Below are 23,066 nucleotides of genomic sequence, written 5' to 3' on the forward strand. Positions count from 1 at the left end.
ATTGTCGATCTCTCGGGATGCGGTGCTGCACTGGCTGCACGTAGGGTCGTGATGGGTTGGAAAATTGCCGCTCGATTTGGAGCAGGGCGTCGCAGAGCTTCAGCATATGTCAGGCGGCCGTAGTCTGTCTGGGTTGGCTGCGGTTCACCGCGTAGTAACGGAGGCCGGATAGCTTGCTGCACCTCTTCACGGATAACGCTCATGAGGAAGCTGACCACTTGCTGAAACGTACCACAAATCTTCTCCAGCTCGCCACGGACGATAGCACGGATCATGTCGCGGAGAAGTCTGTGTTGCTGTTGAAAGCTGGGAGGGACTCCGTAACAGAAGCAGCAAGGACGGGCCTGTCCTACGCGGTGGAATGCTGCCGGAGGACCTGCTCCATCTTGACAGCCTCTGCTAGAAACTCGGCAACAGTGCTTGGGGGGCTGCGCACGAGGCTGGCGAAAAGCTGTTAACACTGCGCATTAGGTGACGCAGCTTTCTGGCTTCCGATGTGGCTGGGTCAGCCCGTCGGAAGAGCCGCGTCATGTCTTCAACGTACAAGGCAACAATTTCGTTCGCCATTCAGCTCGCTCCCGACGATCAGCGCTGACGTACACGGCGAGCAGTTGACGTCGGAACTCAGGCCATGATAAAAGAATGTCCTCACGGTTTTCATACCACGTACGAGCACCGTCCTCCAAGCTGAAGAAGACGTTCTTCAGCTTGGCTGCGTCATCCCATTGGTTAAATGCGGCAACATGTTCAAACTGGAGGAGCCAATCTTCCACGTCCTCCAGGTGAGTCCCGTGAAAGAACTTTGGTAGCCGTGGGTTCTGGAGGGTGTAGTACAGAGCGCCTTGCGGGACTGGTTGAGGGGTAGGCGTCGATGTACAGTCGAATGGCCTCAGTACAGGAGCCAATCGGCCAGGCATCGAGGTAGTCTGTAAAAGCCCATGCTCAAGGGGCAATCCAAGATTTCGGCTGCTGACCCGGTGAACTGGCGTGTCGACAGGAAGAGGCCTGGGACCCTCAGTGTTAGGAGGGGTGTGCGACATATTCCAGAGCGATTTACCCAGCGCACTCCACCACAAAATGTCACAAGCAGGTTGCAAAACCAAAAAGGCTAGGCACAGGCCGAAGCAGTGAAGCAGTGTCCCAGCCAGCTGGAAGAGCACGCGCGTCTTTCGCTTCTTTGTCCTCAAGGTGCCTGCCGAGGACTCCTGGTGGCAATTAAATTAGCCCGACAGCTCCTCTTATTCATGTACGGACACAGTCAAAAAGACTCATGGTTCGCAAGGTAATGTCACCACCCAGCAAAGAGCGTTGCCTCTCGCCAGCGAAAAATGAGCTGCCAGCTGTCCTTTCATTTCTGCTTTCTACGTGCAAGTAAAATTTAGGAACGTAGACAATAGGTTTACCGGTATTGCAGCCTATTGTACAACGGAACCATAACTTGACTACTGCCTCTTTTCGAACTAAAAGCAGATTAAGACTCCATTACGACCCATTTCTGGTCAATGTTTAAAATACAACGACAATCCAGACTTCGTCGTGTTCCACCGCTGACCGTTGGCGTAGCTGAAAAATTTCGAATATATCTCATTATAGACAATACTCCAGTCGGTACGACTGGACTAATAGCACCTAAAATAGTTTATCTGAAATTATGAAGCCCTTCCCCCCCCCCCCTCCCCGACTTAGACTAATAAAAAATAAGCGATATTGCTCACCCCAATGGCAGCCTTTCGTTCCTTGGGCGGGTCGCTGTAGTAGTGCATGGGATTACAGTTGTTATTGAAGATGAGGTCCTCGTACCACAGCACTGAGTACTCGTCGCCATCCAGGTCAGAACCTAAGCGCAGGAAGAGACCACATTAATGGGTACCATTGAAAACAAGCTGCGTCCGGACGTAGGCCAAACAGTGATGGTGTAGGGCCTGCTAAATGACCCAATTAAACGGACATCAGTGAGTAGAGGAGTCGTTGCGACTCCGAAATGAGAAACTGCAAAATATTTTTTACGCTCCAGGTCATGGAACCTCACAGAGCGTTTTTTCTCACGCTGTGACCATGCTCGCAGCATATATTTCATTATTTCAGATACCCTCGTGGCCCACAGGGCATTGCTGACTGATACCTCAGTCAAAGCCTGCAGGGTCCTGGCCTTCACAGAGCCCGGACCTAACGCGGACGGGAACTAAGACACGCTATCCGTCACAAACGCTGAGAGCGACGGTTACATCCATCTCCGCATAGCACAGTGTCAACAGGGAGCCCGCCAGGAAGGCTGCGTACCGGCCATCTCGTCGGGGTGCGGCCGCTCTCCCTTTTGAGGGAAGACGATGCAGTCGCGCACGTGATGCAGCTGCGGCACATTCACCGCCTTCAGCTTGCGGATGTCCCCCGGATGCATGCACGGGTTCTTGGTCACGATCACGTCGCCTGCGCATCCCACGGTGCATGGAATACTCAGTGACACTAACGCAAAGTGCGGCCGAAAATTAAGGTGAAAAAAAAAACTGAACTTCATGCGTCAACCTTTCAGCTCCTCTGTGCGATGTAACGAAAATAAAATAGTCCTTTCATTCAAAGCGCATGGATAAAATAGACATACTCGCGGACAACTTTTTGTTGCCATGCTGCGGAAGCTACGGCGCGCGCCGCCAGCTTAAACGTCGATCTCTCTCTCTCGTGAGAGCATGGTAAGACCACGCATGTGAAAGCCTAGCGCCTCGCCCTCGTAGCTTCCACTGCATAGCCACAAAAAGCTGTTCGCGAGTATGGTATACTGTTCCGGCTCCAGACGCCGATTTCTCATGATTACCGCGAGTAGGAGCGCACAACGCACGGGTACCTCACCACTGTATATTGTTTATTGCATATCCGGTGTTGTCAACATAAAAGCATCGGTCCGTGCAAACCACGGATATCTCCCAAGATATATCCGGGACATTTCTTGGACAACCGTGCATTAGTAAGTCCTAGCTTCGGCTTCAGGTATGAGAATGCCATGATCAGAGAAAGATCTCGCAGGCGAGGCCGAAACGAGATAATTTCGGTCAGAACCAGCACACCGTAAAACTAGGCGTGCGTCCACGTGTACAGACTGCAATAACTTGATAGTACCGTCGGAGAAATATATGTTTATATCTGACTAAAAGAGTCTAAATTTCTGCGACAACCGCCCGCTAACACGCAGCACGTTTGCATACGCCTTCAAAGCATGTACTCAGGCACTTAATGCCCCTACAATTTCTAACTACGTTCACATTCATACATCCTGAGACCATGCAGGCTATGCTTGCTAGCACGAAAACGGGTTGCTGGGATACCTTCGAGGATGGTTGCGGGGTCTTTGATCTTGTACCGCAGCATGTCGTTCGAGTACTGGACGAACACCTGTCCGTACTCGAGCGTGCCAGTCTCGTCCAGCACGCCGAACATGGTGCGCCCGTAGTTCGGAGGAACCAGAATACGAGCCTTGGTCCTCAGTTCCTCTGCAAAGGCGCATACATTATCCGGCGTGAAGAAGAAAGGGTTCATCGTTCACGCATGCTGCTGTAGAGAAGTTTCGACAAGCTCCCTGGGGGCCATTCGATGCCTTACGAGCTGAGGTACTTTGCCTCGGGAAACATTGATCTTTATGGGCCATCTTTGACTGCGCTGAATGTTAAGCCGGTCCTGTAGGTGCCATATATGCATTCGTCGGCTATTACAAGGATCGTACGCAGGCCAAAAATCACTGTTGTTCACTGTGACACTGATTGAAGGCATTTAACACCAGATAACACCTAGAAATGTGTGGTGATGCTAGATGCAAAGGGCAACGACTGTAACAATTACCGCTATAGGCCTGGCTATTGCAAGTGACTGGCTCTCGGTGGTGCCACCTAGAACTTTTAATGTATTGTCCGTAACATTAACCTCATGGTAAGAATCTTATTATTACACTAAACATCACACAAAACCGACAACGGGCATCCGGTGAAGAAATTACAACTTTGAGATAACTCTGAAAGGTCCGGAAAATTAGCGTAACTGATCAACAAAAGGACAAAGTCTGGGCCAGGGTGCTGCCACTCTACACCTTCTTCGTAGACTACGAAATGAACAAAAGCGGTTAAGCTTGTGCGTTTCACTCACTGAGGACCTTCTTGTTGACGGCTCGAACCAGAGCCCGAAAAAAGGGCTCGATTGTTAGGTCGATGCCCACGCCGGCCAGCTCCTTGTATGGGAGACGCATGGCGCAGTAGGAGCAGAGAACCTGCGCAGTTAGTAAGGCGCCCAGTTTCGTTATCAGTTTACAAGCAGCGTCCCACTTCATAGGTCGTAGCCCCCGTCACCAAAATCCTGAATTCTTCCTTAAACTGCAACTGAAACGGGATTGTATGTCGACCATGGGTTTCAGTAATTCAACTAAAATGGGATCAGCTGTCGTACATAGGGTTCAGTTATTCGTCTAGTAGGGGATCGGCTGTCGTACATGAGCTTCAGTTACACGTATAACATTGCGAACACTGACACCACACAGGGCACAAAAGCTGCAATCTTGAAAAAATTTCTCACCTGTGCGGCCTCGTGGGGATCCATCATGCTGTCGATGAAGGAATCGAGGATTTTGTTCTGCAGCGTCAAGAACACGTCGGGCTTAATGCCACTCTGCTCCAAGATGGTGATCATGGGTCGGTTCAGGTAAAGAACGCCTGCGAGGAGCACGGCAAATCACCATGGGCGTAAATATACTGTCGGGGAAGCACGCTCAAAATGCGACTCTCTTGTAATAATCCATTCCTACAATTTGCAATGCATGCCACGGATTAGGCTCACTACTGAATCAACGACGTTCACCGCAGAAAGAAGGCGTCCCCCGTCACACTTCGTAACATACTGTGGCTCGATGACTATGCGTTCTGTTTACTTGTAGCAAGGAGAAAAATACAGAACAGTGCACGACTACCAAAATTTCAAGCTCTAAGTCAGCTGTGTAAGCGCATCACTGGGAGGTAAATGTGCATTGAAATTTTCGCGCAAATAACCATAGTCTTTCATCACTATGGATTCATTTGGTATTCGTTCCAGCGGTTAGAGACTGAATACCCCTCCCGTTATCTGGCCTTTCAGTTATCAGGTTTATCTGACCCAGAGGAAAAAATTGTCTACAATACTCCTCCCGGTAAACTTTTCTCGATGACTGTTCCTGACCACCTGAAAAAAAAACGGCACTAAACTTCAACAGCAATTGTGGGATGCTCTGCACGACAATTCATTGTAAGCGTGGAATAGCACCCCGAACTATGGATAGCTGAAAATTCGCTCAGATACTCGTAAGGAGCCCAGCGCAAGCCCAGTAGGTCACAGCGTAACTGCAGTCCAATACAAATGAAGAACGAAGCGGCTTTCACCCGTAAAAGGACCCCCTTCCAGCCAATGACGGCGGCCGATTTTCATGATCCTGCTAGCGTGACATGCTGGAAGTGCCAGATGAAAAGCGATTGTTCACTCCCTCTATGGTCGCGGATAGTCCCATCCTTGCATTGTCGCGCCACTCCTTGCGTTATCACGCTAGCAGGGTCATGAGAGCCGGCCGTCGCCATTGGCTGGAAGGGAGTCCGGGAGTCCTTTGACTGACGGGGAGAAGCCGACTCGCTCTTCAGTTGCATCCGAATATAGTGGGCTGGGGGAGAGAGCACGGGAGAATTATCTGTCTCCGGCTCCAAATGCTTCTTTAATCTTTCTGTCGATAGTCGCGGTCATAGCGCATAAAGGCTACGCACGCGGCTTGCTCGTCTTCAGCACGTATAGGTCGGAGTGGTCCGAGTGGAACTTGCGCATGCTCTCGCGGAAGACGACGCGGCGGCCGCTCAGCGTCGGGTCCAGCAACAGCATTCCCTTGCAGCCGCCGTAGCGGATTTGTACGGCGCACGGCTCCTCGCCCTCCTCCAGCTCCAAGGCGTGGTGGACCTGCGGAAGAGGGCAGACAATTAAGGCGTCGACGAACGACTACGTACTTAGGTCACTCCATACGTTATACTAAAACAAAAATATGAAAAACCGCCAGGACCTTTTCATATGCATGAGCTGCGGGATTACCTGATTCCCAGTTCTGTATCGGTACATGCTTTCTACTGGCCTGGTGCTCATCTTTCACTTTCTTAGGGTAAAAATCCAGATCCGCCGGATAATTATAAGTACGAAGGAAACACTGCTGAGAGCAACATCTCTAGACTTTCTAAACGGCAAAGAGGCGATTTTTAGTTAGGACATAGCAGTCACCACCGACGGTGACACTGCCTGCCGCTGAGGAAGTATCGTATACAGCTATCGCTGAAAAACAACATCATATGCCTATGCATCACAGGCTTCTGCAGTTCAAGGAGCAGAAACCTGTCCCATGAATGGTGCATAAGTATACATTAGACTTGGGCAGTACTTGGACATTGGTAACACATGCACTGCTCACAATAGACATACGATAGCTCCTCCTATCCAAAAGAAGCGAAGCATTGTCATGGGCGGCAGAGTCCTGGGTAGACTGTTCCTGTCAGGAAGTTGGATCGGATAAGACGGCTGTGGGAGGCGCGAGGCAGGAAAGAAAGGCTTCTGCTGTTAACAAAAAAAAAACTCTCAGGACTGTGCCCCCCCCCCTCCCAAGTTAAGTGCAAAGTGAAACCATCGCTCAAGCTCTGTCTGCTTCCGTGACCTTCGCGATCCCAGCCGACGGACAGACACGCTGCGGAGGATGACTACTTTGAAGTGCGGTTTTGACTCGTGGCAATAAACGTTTTCTCTCTATCCCTATCTCTCTCACACAGGACTGTTACCGGGTGTCTAACGCTAATGTATGAGCGTTGGCAGCGGTGTAAAAACAAGGAATTTTTCAGAAAGCCCTGCCGCTAAGGGCCTGGCAATGTCTTGGCACGCTGCAATTTCTCTAGTCGATTCATGTCGAGTCGTACTAATTGCACTGGAGCGTTTTTGCACTGGCGAATTTCACCCCTACCCACGTGGGAGCAACTTGGCGCGCGGGCAAAATCACCGCCGGCATAGCCACGCCTGCCTTGGTGACCTCAGCGACACAATAGCAAAGGTTATAGTAAGTTTAGACTGGCTGTCGATAAGTACGATAATATACATACCTTGCGCAGCAGGGCGGGCGATATTCGCCCTATGCCGTCGCTGAAGATGTACTCGCGACGGGAACCATTGCTGCTGCAGCCAGGGGCCGCGTGCCGGATGTCCGGTTCCACAGACGTGTTTTGGCTCGGGACCGTTAGCAGACCCAACGACTGCGAAAAGGCCTGCACGCAGGAAAAGAGGTCTCCCGAGTGGGCCACTTCGCCATAGCTGGCTGGCTATAAGATTGGTGATACAGAATTCATGGTTGTGCAGCTGGGAGTTTTGAAACTTGTCAAACATTTGCGCAAGTACAGAGAACATTAAAGAGTGGCTTCTCAGAAGTAGAAAGTGTGTAATGGAAACAACACCTCAATAATAAGAACTAGTACTCTAAAATGAGGATTATTTACTCAAAAAGGAGGCTGATTTGCCTCATTAGATCTCAGAGCACAGTCAGCGCAGTGTTGTAATTATTTATGAACGCTAGTCTTACTTTTCATTCCCCCTCTAGAGCATTTTGATACTCCCGCATTCGATTCGAAAATGCACAAGGTATAAGTTATGATATTGTGGATAATTTCACAGTCAGCTACAAGTCAGTGCCCATAGAGCCTGCTATCTGCGGACCACTGATAAATGAAGGGCTCACATTGCTACAATGCCATCCAAACATATATGGATTTACGCAATGCACGTGGCCTCGAAAGTGTGATGAATGATGGTGAATGGCAGAGACACTTGGCTCAGCCTTCTTGCAAACAAAAAATCTCCATTACTAAAAGAGAAGAAGAGATTCCCTCACACACTGTCATGCGATTTAGTCGCTTTTCCCGTGTCCTCTCTCAACAAGAACGTCAATGGCCTCTGACCTGTCCGAGCCGTGCCATGAACTTGGGCACGCTGAGGATGGTAGAGAGGTCGCCAATTCCATCACGTATCTGCTCCGCGGTGCGGCCCTGATTGTCGTGCGCGTAGAACCAGACGCCGTGGTTGCGCAACTGGCTCGTCGAGCAGCCCAGGAACATGAACCGGCGGCCACCAATCTTCAGGCCGGACGACAGCGGAGGCTTGATCACCTACAGAAAACCAGCCCAAGGTTGAAGAGAGGTCTTAAATGGACGCTTTACACTTTCACTGCAAGGAGCACATCCCATGTATAACTTTCCTCAGTGTTCTTACCCAATATCTTCATGCAGTTATCTGCCCTCCTCTGCACTTCATCTACATGGATCCATACAGCAGCGGAACGAAATAGCTACGGTGAAACCAAATTACAATAGGCAAATAGAAGCTCATCAATGTGAGACTGAAATGTAGCACTACTGCTAACGCGCATGAAATTCTGATTCCCTGTGCTTTTCAGTGCGAAAGCATTAGCCGCACTCCTCGGGTATCAGCGGTGTCTGTGCGTGTGAGGCCTTTCAGTAGCAAGTGTATTACTGGCTCACTAGGTGAGTGGACACGTCAGTCGCACTGTGAATAGGCGGCGCTGTCCACCTAAAATTTGAGGCAGTTACGCGCCTTTACTTCTCTCGAAACCACTGGAATGTTTAGACTGTCGGTTTTGAAGAGAGGGAGGAACATAACTGGATCCCTGAGTAAGAGGAAGCCTCAACAGCGCTCTGAGGTACGTGGTGGTGGTGTCCATGTGAAAAAAACAGTGCTTTCGCCCAGTCTTTCATGATTAGCAATGCTAAACCGCCAGCCATTTTTTTTTTTGAGACTTCAGCTACTGCATTTTCCAAACAAAAAATTAAGCACGCTACGGCTACTTGTTAACTGGGCGATCATGAGCCTCCGAACAACGTACCGCGCTGAGAAAGTCGTCCTTGCAGGCTCCCAGCGAAAAGGAGATGAGCTTGCAATCGTCGTCCCGGACGACGATGCGCAGGGCGTAATCTGGGTCGAAGTGCTGAAGCAGACGGCTCTTGCACACAAGTTGAGGGGGCATGTAGACGCGCCGAGTGGGCGTCAGGATCACCTTGCGCACCTTGACCATGTGGGACGGTAGCTCCTGGGCGATCACCGAGCCTGTGAAAACGTCGGCGCGCTGCCGGTGCGCTCGATACCGGAAGTACAGGTGCTCCAGGGCGGTGCGGAACCAGAACACCTGCGCGTGGTACCGTGCCACAAGGACATTGTTCTTGACATGCTGGATATAGAAGCGTTGCACAGTGATCGGTACGAAAAGGAGGTGATAGTGTTGATATACACAAAGCATTGAAAGAGACTGTAGCCCGAAGGAAATGAAAAAAAAATCAAAAATTCACCGCCACTTTTTACGTGTAAAGTAATTTTATTTCTCTCACTTTCCGCTTAAAATGACACCCTGAGATCTATCTCCTGAAAATCGCTAAGCTACATACTATTCGCATATCCATGTGCCCCTATTATCACACAATTAGCATACTGCATTTATACATGGAGTCGTCAACCGATCATATGTCTTAATACTGAGTTTCTTGTGTATCAGCTCGTTCAGTTCTGTAATATCGCGCACTTGTCAGCTACCTTACAGCAGCGCAGTCTGCACCATGTCATGCAGCTCTGCACCAACATCAGAGGTTTCCCAGGCGCCAGCGCGGTGTTACACTAAGACCTTTTGAACAAGCGCTCCCTGAACGTCGGTATACACCGTACGCTAGCACGGTGAAAGAGATAGCACGACCTATCCCCTCATTTGTTTGCAACAGTTCAAAGAGCAGCTATTTTAATATCAGCGTGTACACATTTCTAAGCTATTTATCCAACTATCAGGCACACAATCAAAAATTTCCGACATCGGTGGCTCGCATGCATGAAAGCAAGCGTTATCTACAGTTTTTACGATATTCAGAGAAAATACAGGAAACCGGACTTCGAATTTTGTAAAGAAAAATCTCGTGAGCAAGCTTGGTCACGGCAAACAATGTGCTGACAATAATGCAGATACAACATCTTTAGAACATTCAAGTGAAACTGGTAAGAAAGCAGCACGTCACTTTTCGGTGTAGTCTCTGGTAGTCCCCACTTCCGCTACCATTGCCCTATATAGTCTGCAAGTCGTCGTAAAGGAATGAGGCGGAATGTTGACGCCAACAGCGCACTACACTTGTAACAACTTCGTCGGGAAAGAAGCGGGTGCCTCTCAGGTGTTCATCTTGGGGAAACTGGTGGGGGAGTTCAGAAGAACAAGCTACCGGGCTAGTTGGTGGTGCATGTTGTTTACTAGGAAGCGCAAAAACGGACGAGGGATGGAGGAGGGGACACAAGCGAACGTGAACGTGTTTTTGTGTCCCCAACTTTGTCCCTCGTCCATGTTTTGCGCTTCCTAGTGAACAACATGGTGGAGGAGGTCCATCGCTTCTCGTCGGTCGCGCGTTCCCAAGAAAGAGGATATTGCAAACTTTCACTTGAATGTAATTTCTTTCACTCTCTTTTGATAATTCGTTACAGTGGCTTCCTCACGTTGCCGCTGACCTAATTTTACCGTCACTATCAAAGAAAAAACGAGGTTCTACAACTGCACACATGCGCGTAGTTTTGTCATGGGCACAAACTGAACATAATCTGCTGCATAAAACACATCTGTAGTTACAATCTTCAATCTAAAAAAAAAAACTAGCAGATGTTTAGCGCTTGTTGAACCTGGTGATACAAGCGAAAGCTCTGTTAAACATGGGTATATATGGTTTGGCCCCGGAGTCGGTCTGGTGCGCGTGTTATCCATGGCGAGACAGAGACCACGCGCCAGCCAAGCAACTGTTGTACCTTTTGCTAGACACGTGGCAGAGCAACGAGGAGGCCTGCAGCGAGCGCAGCTGCGGCGACTCTTCACAGCGAGTTACGTATTATGAAGTTCCTTGCCACGCCTTCGTTGCACCGGCTCAAGGTGAAACGCGCACTGAACTTCACCTTGGGAGTTGTAGTGTGAACAGTCGAGCTTTCGCTCTAAGAAAAAAAAACCCGTGTTCTGCTGCTGCCTTTAGTACAGAATTATGAAATAAAGGCTTACTTAACACAGTTCAGAAAACAAATGTTACTGAACGCCCGTTAATGAGCGTTCGGTGGTGCCTGATGTGTGGAAAACTTAATTCCGAGAGTATTACAACAGCGTCCTATACTAACGCCACTGGGCAATCGTGCTTTTCCTTTCATCCATGTATAGGTGGCGCAAAATTGGTCAGGTGCGAGGCGAGTGGGCTACGGACGTTAAGAGGGCCCTTAAGCTTTTGTTGTTAAAGCCAGCCTGCCAACCGGGCTCTCACCTTTCCCTGGCTAAGCGAGAAATAGATCTCGAAGAGGGCTTCTTCCAAGGCACGGGGACACTCCTCGGCGTGCGCAGCCAACTCGAGGAGCGTTTCCCGGCAGCTCTGAGCGTCCATCGCGAGCTCATCGGTGACCTGCAAAAGCAGTAATCCACGTGTTGCTCTTCCGCGTTCGACGGTGCAGTTTTCAAGCGCCGTTCGAGTCGTCCGCCCGCTTAATTCTACTTCGCTTCGGGGAGCTCCGTATTGAAAACAAAAATGACACCGTAGGTCCGCAAAAATACGCGCTTAGAATAGTGACGCAGTTTTATATTTACCCCAGGTCATGGCACAGCACGATATGCCAGAACCGCCAACGAAGAATATCCCCGAACGAACATCATCGGGGTTACCCATCGGTATAACCCTTATTTTGGAAGGAATATGCAATCACTCGCGATAATCCTTATTAATTCCTCATTCAGAGTGGTATAGTTTGGTATGGAGGGAACGTCCCGAAACGACTTAGCTTACGAGGGACGATGCAGTAGGCGACTCCGGAGTAATTCCGACCACCTGCGGATCTTTAACGACCAACGACAGCACACACCGCACGGGCCCTTGCGTTTCGCCACCACTGAAGCGTGGTAGCCGCGACCGGAATTTAACCCGGGTCCTCCGAGTCAGTAGCCGAGCACCGTGACCACTGAGCCAATGCGGCAGATACGTTTAGAACGTACTTGACATGAATCTCCTGGAGGTCATGTGCATGGAAATTATGTGATGTATTGATCCAATTCCGACGGATATAGAGACACGCAAAGGGTGTCTTGTACTGTCTCTCTTGTATGTCTTAACTTACTCTGCAGAAAGCGAGAAGTTTGAATGTGACAAGAACAAGAAATGTTCAAGAGGATCGAAGGTTTCATGCCGACGTCCTGGAACGTTATTAATCCGTCCACTTTTGACCTTTGTTCTGTTCTTGGGGTAGAGCTTATAAGAAATAAGTTAGATCCCTACCTGAAAGCTCTCAGACCAGACGCTGAGCAAGGCATACACGACGCCGAAGTCCTTCACGCTGGGCCTGGCCACTGCCTTCAACTCGCGCGCCTGCAACTCGCGCACGGGTGCGTAAAACACCTGCGCGTTCTTGCGCGTGCGCAGGATCAGGTTGCTGAGAGGCGCCCAGTGGCGCGGTCCGCTGAGAGTCAGGCGCATAACGCGGCTCCTGCCCAGGACGTCGGCACCGCACTTGAAGGGTCCTTCACCGAACTCGACGGCCCGGTCCCACGGGGTGGTGTCGGACAGGTCGAACTGCGACAGGCAAGGTGGTGGGTGAGCAAGCTGTTGTGCGGCCGATTTTGAGGCTGACTGGAATCAATTATTATTATTATTTCACGGGTCAAGGAACAAACTCAGGTTAATGATGTTCTGGTCGAAATCAAGAATAGCATTGCAGTCCATTGGCAGGGCGCGTAATGCTAATACACGATAAAAGATGGTCACTTAAGGTAACAGAGCAAGGAAAGTGTAGCAGTGGGAGGGAGAGACTAATATGGGCGGATGAAATTAGGGAGTTTGCGGAGATAAGGTGATCGCTGCTGCAAAGGACAGGGTTAATTGGGGAGATGAGCAAAAGCCTCTGTCCTGTGTTGGCGCAGTTATACTACTGCTAATGATGATGTTGATGACTGACCTAAGTTCAGCGCCCATCATCTACGCTAATGGCCGTATTAGGAAGGAGCTTCTAGAGCCACCACTGTCATAACTTTATGCTTGTGTAACAAAAATCAGTGAAGTCACGACTGTACTGTCACACTATCACTTTGCTCTGTGAATGGGATAAGGATATATGGGCTCTGGGCTCATCAAATTAAACTTTGACATTATCGGCGTAGTCGTATTGGCATTTTTGTGTGTATTTTCATTGCCTGACGTCCGTTACTGCTTATCGAGAAAAAAGGGCTGCAAATGCAGTGCACCTGACGAATTCCTCCTGCAGTGGGGTGAAATCTGTTCGAGCTTTTTTCGTGTAAAATTAAATTTTGGACATTACTGGCGTAGTCGTTTTGGCATTTTTGTGTGGATTCCCATGGCCCGATGTCCGTTACTGCCTCTCGAGAAAGAAGGGCAGCGGGACATTGTTGAAAAAAAATTTGAGATACCAGTAACTGGGAAACAAAGGCTAGGCGGTTAGAGTGAATGTGCACAAGGAGCAGAGGACGCAGAAGCGAAAGAATGTATGCCCACTCTTGGTAGTGGTCATGAAGACCGGTGACGCCTAAAATACGTTTTACACCCATTATTATCCCCTTCAGCACAGCAGTCACTGTTACAGTTTTCTATACAGCTTTCCTCGCAGTCCTTAGATATTCCGTGCCCCACAGCTGCCCTTCTACGCAATGATGCAGAACTCTACGACTAAAGGGAATTGTAGCAGAAGGGGAAACCGTAAGAGTACTAAAGTGTGTTTGCAGACAGTCAGGTTTTCTCTTTTAGTCCATTGAAAGCAATTAACGATATAGCACTGCTTACCTGTGGCAGGTAGTCGCCTTCGCGGTTGCACTGGCTGGTGGCGCTGTTGCCGGCACACACCTTGTAAAGCAGCGGCGGGTGCAACAGCTGCAGGTAGACAATAGTGGATGTCGGCGACGTCTTGCGCAGGATAATGCGGCAGATGGTCGAGTACTGCACCAGCAGCCGGAACAGCGTGGAGCTCCGCTTGCGGGCATCCACGAAGTACAGGTACAACCCATTGGAAAAGTGCTCAAAGTGCGCATTGCACTGCGTCACCTGGTGGAAGAGAAGGCATTCAGAAAAAGGGCCTAAACCGCATTATTCCGCTCCTACTGCGAACCTGCCGTACTTTTTAGCATGCCTATCCATGTTGGTACAGTTTTGCACTTGCCAAATCATGCAGTGTGGCTAATACATTCCATGCCATCGAAGTCCTTTATGTAGTGTAAGCACAATATATCACAGGCCTTCAGAGTCCTCTCTTAAGACTAAGGATACATTGCCTCGTCATTTGCGATGTCATGCAACCTAGCCTCGTCACCCCAAATCGCTGTTCCCTAAGAAAAATTGCACAGCGAATTGGAGGTCGTTTATACGGGAAGGAGTACATAAAGTCGGTTGTTTGAAATCGACGCTGTGTAAAGCACTCCCCCTTCCCCTCTCACTAGTGTTTATAAATATTTCTAGAGCCGCTCTTCACAGAATTGAATTCCCACAGCAATTTATGCTGCTTGTCAAGCAAGCCAACTAGACATGTAATGAACCAGATGAATGGATAAGTGGCCCATGTTCCAAAGTGTGTGAGCATCAGGCACGAAGCTTTGCCTTGCCATGACACACAGAAGACCTGTCCAGGGAGAAGAGCGTTAGATTTAATGTTCCTATGAGCTGCCACTGCCCTCGTATCGCCTGATATAGCAAGGCGACGCCAGAGCAAAGATTCATTGACAAGTCCTGACTAGCCTTCTCATATCCTCCTTTCGACTCGGGCACTCAGCATCATCGAGTCTATTTATTTTCCCAGCAGAAACACACGCTATTTTTAGCATAAGACAGTTTGTCCTCACAGACTGCAATGCAGTTTATTCCCATGACCTGCCACCATGCAACCACCGCTGCCATAACTCAAACTTCAAAATGGAATCCGTCAGAAAACACCCTACTGGAACCTCGTCTCACCTTAAAGCCTTCAGACGAGGTCAGCTCACTGTTGGGACAAGAGGCCGTCCCTGCTGAGCTTGTCCCTTCTGAAGGGGAGCTAGACTTGGCCCCTCTTCCCTTCTTTCCCCGCTTCAAAGACATTTGTTTGCCGGAGGGGGAGGGCGAAGACTTGGACGACGAGGGCGGTGGCGGAGGCGTCATGGTGTTGGTGCTGTCAAAGTGCGCCACAAAAGTGTTGTACCCGAGGAAGCATCCGAGGGCGAACGCATTTACGGGTACGTCCTTGTGCTCCATGGCTGCCTTGGTGCTGTACGGGTCACAGAACTTCTCGAGCTCCTCGGATGCGAGCCACCATTCTGGCGGGCCAGACTTGCCCGCAGCCGCGCCGTTATTGGAGGCGTCCGGGTACTGGCCGCACCTGCGGATGTAAAAGTAAAACTGACGCGCGGAACCAAAATCTGGTACAGGCTCATGAAGACATATGTTCGAACTCAAATGACGGCACTCTCACCACCCCAAACCACCTCAATACGGCGGCTATGAGCACACAGAACTCGACAGTTCATTAATTGTATCAGGCAAGAAATTCTGAATAAAAATGCCTGCATAAACGCCCCCCGGTGTCTGAGACTGAGCAGACGGAGGTGCCGATAATAATTTCCGCAGTAAGTTGTTTATGAAGCTCTACAACCTCTTCCCCTCGATCACCATATTCTGAGCAGTGCTTCACAATTCATCTGGATTGCTCAAATGGCACTGCAGTCACCTTAGTTCCAGTGCGCACAAATCTGCTCACCTCCGACTTTTGGACCCATGTCAGCGCATATGAAGAGTTTCTCAACTTACGCGACAGGAGATGCTTGGAAAATATGATAGCTGAAGCCGCCCGAAGACTGGCTAAGGGCAAAGCCAGAAGTACTTGTTGAGCACTTACCACTTAAGTACGATATGCATGAACGAATCCTTGGGTGACCGCTCGAGTTGCAGCGTCACGTTTGCCGTCCAGTTGGGGCTCTCGTAGACTGCCACCTCGCAGCGGTCTCCGGCCACTACTTGGCCGACGGCGCACTGCAGACCGAGCAGCCGCCGAAGCTGAGATGCTGTCGGCGTGCCCCAGCCGGCGTCCAGGCAATGGACGCGCAGCGCCATCTCCCGGCAGTTGTCCTCCCGGTCGCGAGCGCAAAACACGGACATCGGTGGCGTCGGACCCGGAAGCAGCGGCTTTGCAGGAGGCGCCATAGTGGCAGGTGGCAATCCTGCCCTTTCAAGCTCGGCGACTGGCTTCTGCGTTGAGTTAGACGATGTCCTCTGCTTGAGCGGAAGTCAAACTAGAAGACCGAGGGGCGGACCCGGAGCTGCTCGCTGTCTTGGCCTTTGATGCGAGCTGCGAGAAGGCTTTGCATAAGTAATTAGGGCTGAATTCAGCAGCTGCATCGTGGGCATGAGTGACAGAAATCAACTAGCCAATTGACGAACAACGAACATCTCGCAAAACCTCGTTATATGTCTGCTGCAAAAACCAGGGGGTATCGGGATTCTTGCACGAGAAAGTTGGGCAATCGGCGCGTCGGAAGAGGCTTCTTTTCCTCCAAGTAGTCGCCACTGACAAGGGAGGTGACCTACCAAAGTCGAAGGCCTACGTATACTGCGAAACGGCATCGGAGCGTAGTGCTTCAGATGAACGACTGCCACGTGAAGCACTGCTATTCCTAGGTGGCCTAAGCAAGGCACCGTAGCGGAACGCTTCGGATGGATGACGAGCACGCGGGGCCGCATGTTTAGGTGGTCTAGGCCGATTACAGGCCGACACCTTAGCGGAGTGCTTTGGATGAAAGATGACCGTAAAGGGCACCATTAGGCCTAGGTCGATTACGGGCCTGCACTGCAGCGGAGTGCATCGGGTGAATAACCAGCACATGGGGCAACAATCCTCCTAATTACACCCCGGTATCGCACCGGGATGCTTGGAATGAATTAAAAATTAATGTGGATTAGCTCAGCTAATCCAGCATATACAAAGCGAAAGGTATGAGCGTTCATTGGCGTTGGCGTCGACAATGTTCCAGACGGCGATGGCGTTGAGCAAAGGAAGGGCGCATAACTGGCTCCCTGGATATGTGGACGCCTCATTAAGTGATTTGATTCGTGGTGAGAGATGTGGAATGAATGAATTAGCGCTGACAGCGTTGTGGCTTACATGCGGCACCGCAGCAATACCTAGGCCGCAGCGTTCATTTGGTGATCAATCTCTTGCGATCAACCATTAACTGCATGCGACCTCCCAAGAAGGGAGGGAGGGCGCACTGCCTATCCAGTGTGGAAAGCAATCAAGGCAGGCTTTTGGCACCAACGCCATGTACATGAACGCGAGATTGAGGTCTCCACTGACCCACGGAGCCGGTTGTGCGCCTTTCCTTTCTTGAAAATGAACAGCGTTTGCAAATTTGTAAGCGCAAATGAATTCTTTGAACGCCGTCGGCTCACTTGTTCTGTTCGGTTTTCGAGGAAAGGAAATGGCACAGTAACCGTCTCACATATCTCGGTGGACACCTGAACCGTGCCGAAAAGGAACGAATAATTTAGGAGGGAGGGAAAGAAAAAAGAGAAAACTGAAAGTTGCATTTTGAGGAAAGGCGCGGCACTGCGCAGTGGGGCTTGGGGCTCGGTGTGACTAGGGAACGAGAGAGAGAGAAAAGGCGACGGAGTCGGCGGCGGCCACCTGCGCCGTGCGTGACGTCACTCGTGCTCCGACATACGCGGGCTCGCGCGAAGCGCGGTGTTGACTAGCGTAGTGAAGGTTTTCGCTTCAAAACACGTGCTGTCCCACTCGCCAATGGGTGCCCAGGGTCGACAACGGCCCAACACCGCAGCAATAGCTTCGGATGTATGACAAGCTTGTAGGCAAGAGCTACGTCAAGGGGCCTTGGTCTATTATGGGCCAGCACCGTCCTTCCGATGAAGGACGAGCACGTTGGGAATCGCAAGTACTTAGTCGATTACGGCTCTTCATCGAAATGGAATGGTTCGGAACAGCTTGTAGCGCATAGTCAGTGAGCGCCGAAATCATATCCAGAGAGCATTTTCCCACTTCCGTCTGCATAGGCATGAGCCCGAGCAACGAACCGGAGACCATGTCCTCGAGCAGAGCTCCGCTAAATTCTAACAAGCCTTGCGGTTCGACTACCACTCCTGCCTGGCGCTGCTTCCATTGCTATAGTTTCAAAAGGGCAAGTATTCATGAAGGCTCAGAATAGCATATGTTCCCACCCTTTGCGGCACAAAAAATTTGACAGAGGATTTGCTTACCTAATTCAGGATATACAAAGCTGTTCATTAGCGTTGCCACTGTCATCGGAGTCTACGATGATTTTGAGGAAAGGCGCATAGCTGGCTTCCTAAGTCAGTGGACGCCTCAATCGCGCTTTGAGGTACGCGGAGGTGGTTAGAGAGAGATGTGGACTGCAATCATTAGCGCCGACAGCGTTGTGGCAGACACGCGGCACAGCAGCAATATGCCGCAGCGTTCATTGGGTGACCAACCTCTCGCGATCAACCAATAACTGCCACCTGCCAGGGTGGGCGCGCTGACTAACCACTGTGCGGAACGCACTCAACGTTACAGACACCAAGCTGCGTCTACAATTGCCCGATACACCAAAGCTTTCGCTCTCTAACCAGGTTCAGCAGAAGTTAAGCCGCAACTAATTTTTTTTTATTGAGCTGAGGCTCGGCTAGATCACGTGGTCAGGCAGTAGCCGGAGCCCCGGCGCAGCGACGGCGAAGACGGCGCGGCGGTGTCACGCGATGGGCTGCGATGGCAACGACTCCAGTGGCGTCACGTGTTTGTGCCGTCACGTTTCTCGCAGCAGAGTTAGCACGCTGCTGCCAGGCCAGTAAAGCTTTTGTTTTAAACAGGTTGCGCTAGGTCAGGTGAAGCTATAGGTGGCGTATGGTGAGCAGCGGCAATAGAGTCACTCCAGTGATTAAGCGAAAAAAGGACGCTAGCGCTCAGCCTCGACAACTTCCGAACTCCCAGATAGCCACACACAGTTCCGGTTAATTCATCTCGATGTACTAATGGCCTCACCTGCTCTGGTGACGCATTGTGAAGAAATCCGTGCGGCCATTGCAGCTGGCGCGAGCAGCCTTCCACGCAAGACTACTGGGCATTCGCGATGAAGCGCGCCACTGTCGCGGAGCAAAAATTACCCACCTTAAGCAAAACAAAGATCCCTCGTTGAACTCAAGCTTCCCTCGGAGCGATAAACGCAAGGCTGGCTACCCGGGGCTGGTCCGGCGCCGATCGTGATCGGGCCTTAGCACAGCCAGGAAGGTTCGAGCACCGGACCATCCAGAGAACAAGCGATAGGCCTAGCTGCCGTAATCCGAGAGCTGCCGTGACACAACGTGCGAGCGTTCTTCTTGGCAGCAGGCGTTCGCCTTTCTACACTGTTATATGCCGTGGTCCTTCACAATGAGTACCCCGCGAAGTCTGAATTATAAGGGGCCCTCTGCTACGGCACCTCCTCTCACTTCCTTCTTTCACTCTCTACTTACTCTCTTTCCCCACGGCAGGGTTGATGTCAGAGATTTAACGTAATCTTTCCTTTCCCAAAAGATTTTTCTTTCCATCCCGCGTCCTAGAGCTCAGCAACGCAACACCGTAACCGCTATGAAAATGAAGATCTCTTTTGGGGAAAGGAAATGGCGCAGTATATGTCTCACATACCGCCGGACACCTGGCGCCCTAAGGGAAGAGATAAAGGAGAGAATGAAAGAATAAATGAAGAAAGAGGTGCAGTAGTGGAGGGCCCCGGTAAAATTTCGACCGCCTGGGGATCTTCAACGTGCACTGACATCGCAAACCACACGGGCGCCTAAGCGTTTCTATGAGGCGAAACGCTAAGGCGATGTCAGTGCACTATCCCTACCCCGGATTAAGGGTGTAAGGTTTAATAGTTTTCTTCATAACCAATAAGCCACAGCAGCAGGTCGGTTTTGATATCACGTGGGCAGTTACACTTGCGCCAAAGTGCGGGCAGCAGCATAGAAGAAAATCTCGTGGACAGCTCGTTCGAGTGCACGTTGCTGGAGCACACCGTAGGGAAAACGAAAGGGAGGCCACGCCACGTCCGAAACGTTTTAAAGCTCTAGCTTTTCAAGCGAAGAGCCATGCACTTCACCCACAATGACGCGATCACTCCTTGCGCATAGCCGGCGCGTCGCGCTAGCTTCGTCCTAAATCACTTGGGACGCGCGGTCGCAGCAAGAAACTGCCGCAGACGGCGCTAAAAACAACGCCAAACGCCTCACAAGGTAACCTGCCGTAACTGGATGACGCAGCGTTCTGCGTTCCTGTGCAGCAGCAGCAGATGACGCAGCGTTCTGCGTTCCTGTGCAGCAGCAACCGCAGCGGTTGTGACTGAGCTACCACTGGCGAAGTAGCACATAAGACTCGTTGTGGAACGGCCATAGTTGCTGCCGAGGCAGAGCGTCATGCTCGGAACGCGTCACATAAGGGGGAAACCGGAGCCACAAACGTGCTGCGTGTCTCACAGAAGACGAACGCTGTCGGGACGCTGCAATGCATCTCGAAGTCCTACTGTCCTCACGTCCACTGGTGACATATTTAAGAGAAATTTGTGCGGCCATTGCCGCTGGCGCGAGCAGTCTTCTACGCAAGACTATGTAGGCGTTCGGGATGAAGCGCGCAGCTGTCGCGGAGCAAAAGTTACTCACCTTAGGCAAAACAAAGATCCCTCGTTGAACTCAAGCTTCCCGAGGAGCAAAATAACGCAAAGCTGGCCGCCCGGTGCTGGTCGAGCGCCGGTCGTGACAGGGCCTTAGCACAGCCTGGAAGGTTTGAACACAGGACCATCCAGAGAAGAACCAGCGATAGGCCTAACGGCCGCAATCCGACACCTGCCGTAGCACACCGTGACAGCGTGCATCCGGGAAGCAGCCGTTCGACGTTCTACGAGTTTAAGATGATGTCCTCAATGACGATGATGATGTCATCCGAGCGGATATGTCGTTGTTGTTGTTAGCCAATCAAAAGATGGCACATACCCACACTGGGGTAGCGGCTCGGCCAATAATCGAGCGGCTATTCGCCTGTACTCGGTTAATAAAAAAGAAAAGCACGCTGGAACGCAACACCGGTGGATTCTACCTGAACAGAAAAAGGACAAGATTTTTTTTTCGAAATAAATAAATAATAATAATAAAAAGAGCGGGATTACTAAAAAAGAATTTTTATGTCAAAATGTAATAATTGGTAGAAAAGAAATTTTTTTTACACTTAGCAAGGCAGACGGTCTTTGCCGACGGTATATGCCGTGGTCCTTTGCCATGACCCAAGCGGACACGAGCCTCGTGCTATACGCTAGCTTCGTGGTCGCCTTCCAAGTCAATGCTAGAGGAAAGTGCTCATTAATGATTCTGATCTTTAAGCAAACGTTCTGTGTGCCCTCGCATTTCAGGTAAAACTACGATTTCTACGAGTAGCGTTGCGTGAGTGGAACAGCAGACGTTAAAGGTGTAGCGTGGAAGTGCGTTGATGAATGCGTCGCCGCTATTATCATCGCCAGCCGAGCCACAGCATGTCGATAGTTCAATGTTTTTGTTACCTTTGGCGAAAAGAAGCAGCCGACGCCGTCGACAGTCGCACCATCTCCGTTAATGTATATGTCAATAAAAAAATTTGTAGGCTAACCTTAACGGTTTAGCGCATTTATCAGCGAAAGCCGATGGGCCAAACCAATTCTCTTTCCTCCGATAGAAATGGCCGCGGGGTCGACCAACGACGCCAGCGTCTCGATCGAAGTACTTCTGTCTTCTCCACTAGCCTCGGCGCCATCGCTGCACTGCCACTGTCTACACCACCACTAACGGTGTGTGCTTGTCCAGCTCGGATATCACGACGCTTTCGACTTTCCCGTCAGAATGGAGAATATTCACTTGTGCCGGCATAGCGAATTTACGAGGGACTGGGTAAAGCTGGCGGATGAACTCTCCTTAGGCTCTTTACAAGCAACCTGCTAGCTGTGCCTGGCGGTTCTCAAGCACTTAGACTTCTTTTGACGGCCGCTGCTCACTGTGGGGAGGTGGCCGACACCTTTCACATGGTTTGGGCAGGCAGCTCTGCACGGCTGCCAGGAACTATCGGCCCAATAAGCCTTGGTTTGGCGGACCTGCGCCGCAGCGGTCAGGACCAATGGTGTCCCGGAATGAGGGACTCCGCCTTGTATTGTAAGGGGCAATACCCACTAGGGGCCTCTCCCCAAGCACCTCTCTGTATATATATATATATATATATATATATATAAATAAATGCTTTTCACCACCAACACCACCACCGTTGGAATGGAGAATATTAACTTCTGCCGACATGGCGAATCTACGAGCATCCCTCACACAGCTTTCGCAACGTCCGTCGTGCACTACCGCGCACCTCGTTAACGCGGCATTCAAATGCGCGCATGTGCGCGCGGCTGCGTCTTTTGAGGAAAGGCAAGTGCGCAGTAACTTTCTCGTATCTTCGTAGGCAACTTAGCAGCAGCCTTAGCTGGCATTGCGAGGAGGACAAGAAGGGAAGGAAAGACACAGGATGGAGCTGCAGGGGTGTGCGTAGGCAGGAAGGTGAAAGTGAATGAAGATAGAAAGACATGCCATGGCTTCCCGAGGTTGCTGGCGGAGCCCTCCACTACGCCACCTCTTTCTCCGTTCGTTGCTTCACTCGCTTCTTTATCGATGGCTGAGACATATGGTGCGCACTGCAAGCATAAGTTCTCCGTATATACGTTTTGCCATTGTCGGTGGTGGCGACAAAAAAAATTGGCAGTGGCTTAGCTCAGCTCTGCCAGGATATACGTAGCGAGAGCTGTAGTTCACTGGTTACGCACAGTGTCGAGTAGTTTATTGTTGACTAAAATGTTAAGCATTGAAGAAGTATTCAGTGAGACACATTATTTATTCAATTGTTTTCACAGATAAACACTGCCCGATGATCGGTAAAGTAACACGCAGTTGTCTCAATGCTACTTACACAGTATTTAGACT

The 23,066-nt window shown here is 50.6% G+C and overlaps 1 protein-coding gene across 1 annotated transcript in view; it reads right to left on the reverse strand.

The window, feature by feature from the left end:
• The window catches only part of LOC144110679 (uncharacterized), a 35,001-nt gene extending 13,912 nt beyond the window's left edge, over nt 1-21,089 (reverse strand). Inside the window, exons 1-15 of the mRNA XM_077643734.1 lie at nt 20,745-21,089; nt 15,940-16,389; nt 15,024-15,423; nt 13,863-14,120; nt 12,348-12,641; nt 11,349-11,483; nt 8,912-9,211; nt 7,971-8,177; nt 7,122-7,283; nt 5,760-5,946; nt 4,552-4,688; nt 4,129-4,249; nt 3,318-3,482; nt 2,281-2,427; nt 1,716-1,837 (exon numbers count right to left, since the gene is read on the reverse strand). Coding sequence (XP_077499860.1) covers nt 1,716-1,837; nt 2,281-2,427; nt 3,318-3,482; nt 4,129-4,249; nt 4,552-4,688; nt 5,760-5,946; nt 7,122-7,283; nt 7,971-8,177; nt 8,912-9,211; nt 11,349-11,483; nt 12,348-12,641; nt 13,863-14,120; nt 15,024-15,423; nt 15,940-16,244 — 2,940 coding nt within the window. The 5' untranslated portion in view covers nt 16,245-16,389; nt 20,745-21,089. The remainder of the gene's footprint in view (nt 1-1,715; nt 1,838-2,280; nt 2,428-3,317; nt 3,483-4,128; nt 4,250-4,551; nt 4,689-5,759; nt 5,947-7,121; nt 7,284-7,970; nt 8,178-8,911; nt 9,212-11,348; nt 11,484-12,347; nt 12,642-13,862; nt 14,121-15,023; nt 15,424-15,939; nt 16,390-20,744) is intronic.
• Nucleotides 21,090-23,066: the final 1,977 nt, after the last annotated feature.

This window comes from Amblyomma americanum, chromosome 11 (assembly GCF_052857255.1).
Source record: "Amblyomma americanum isolate KBUSLIRL-KWMA chromosome 11, ASM5285725v1, whole genome shotgun sequence".
Lineage (NCBI taxonomy): Eukaryota > Metazoa > Arthropoda > Arachnida > Ixodida > Ixodidae > Amblyomma > Amblyomma americanum.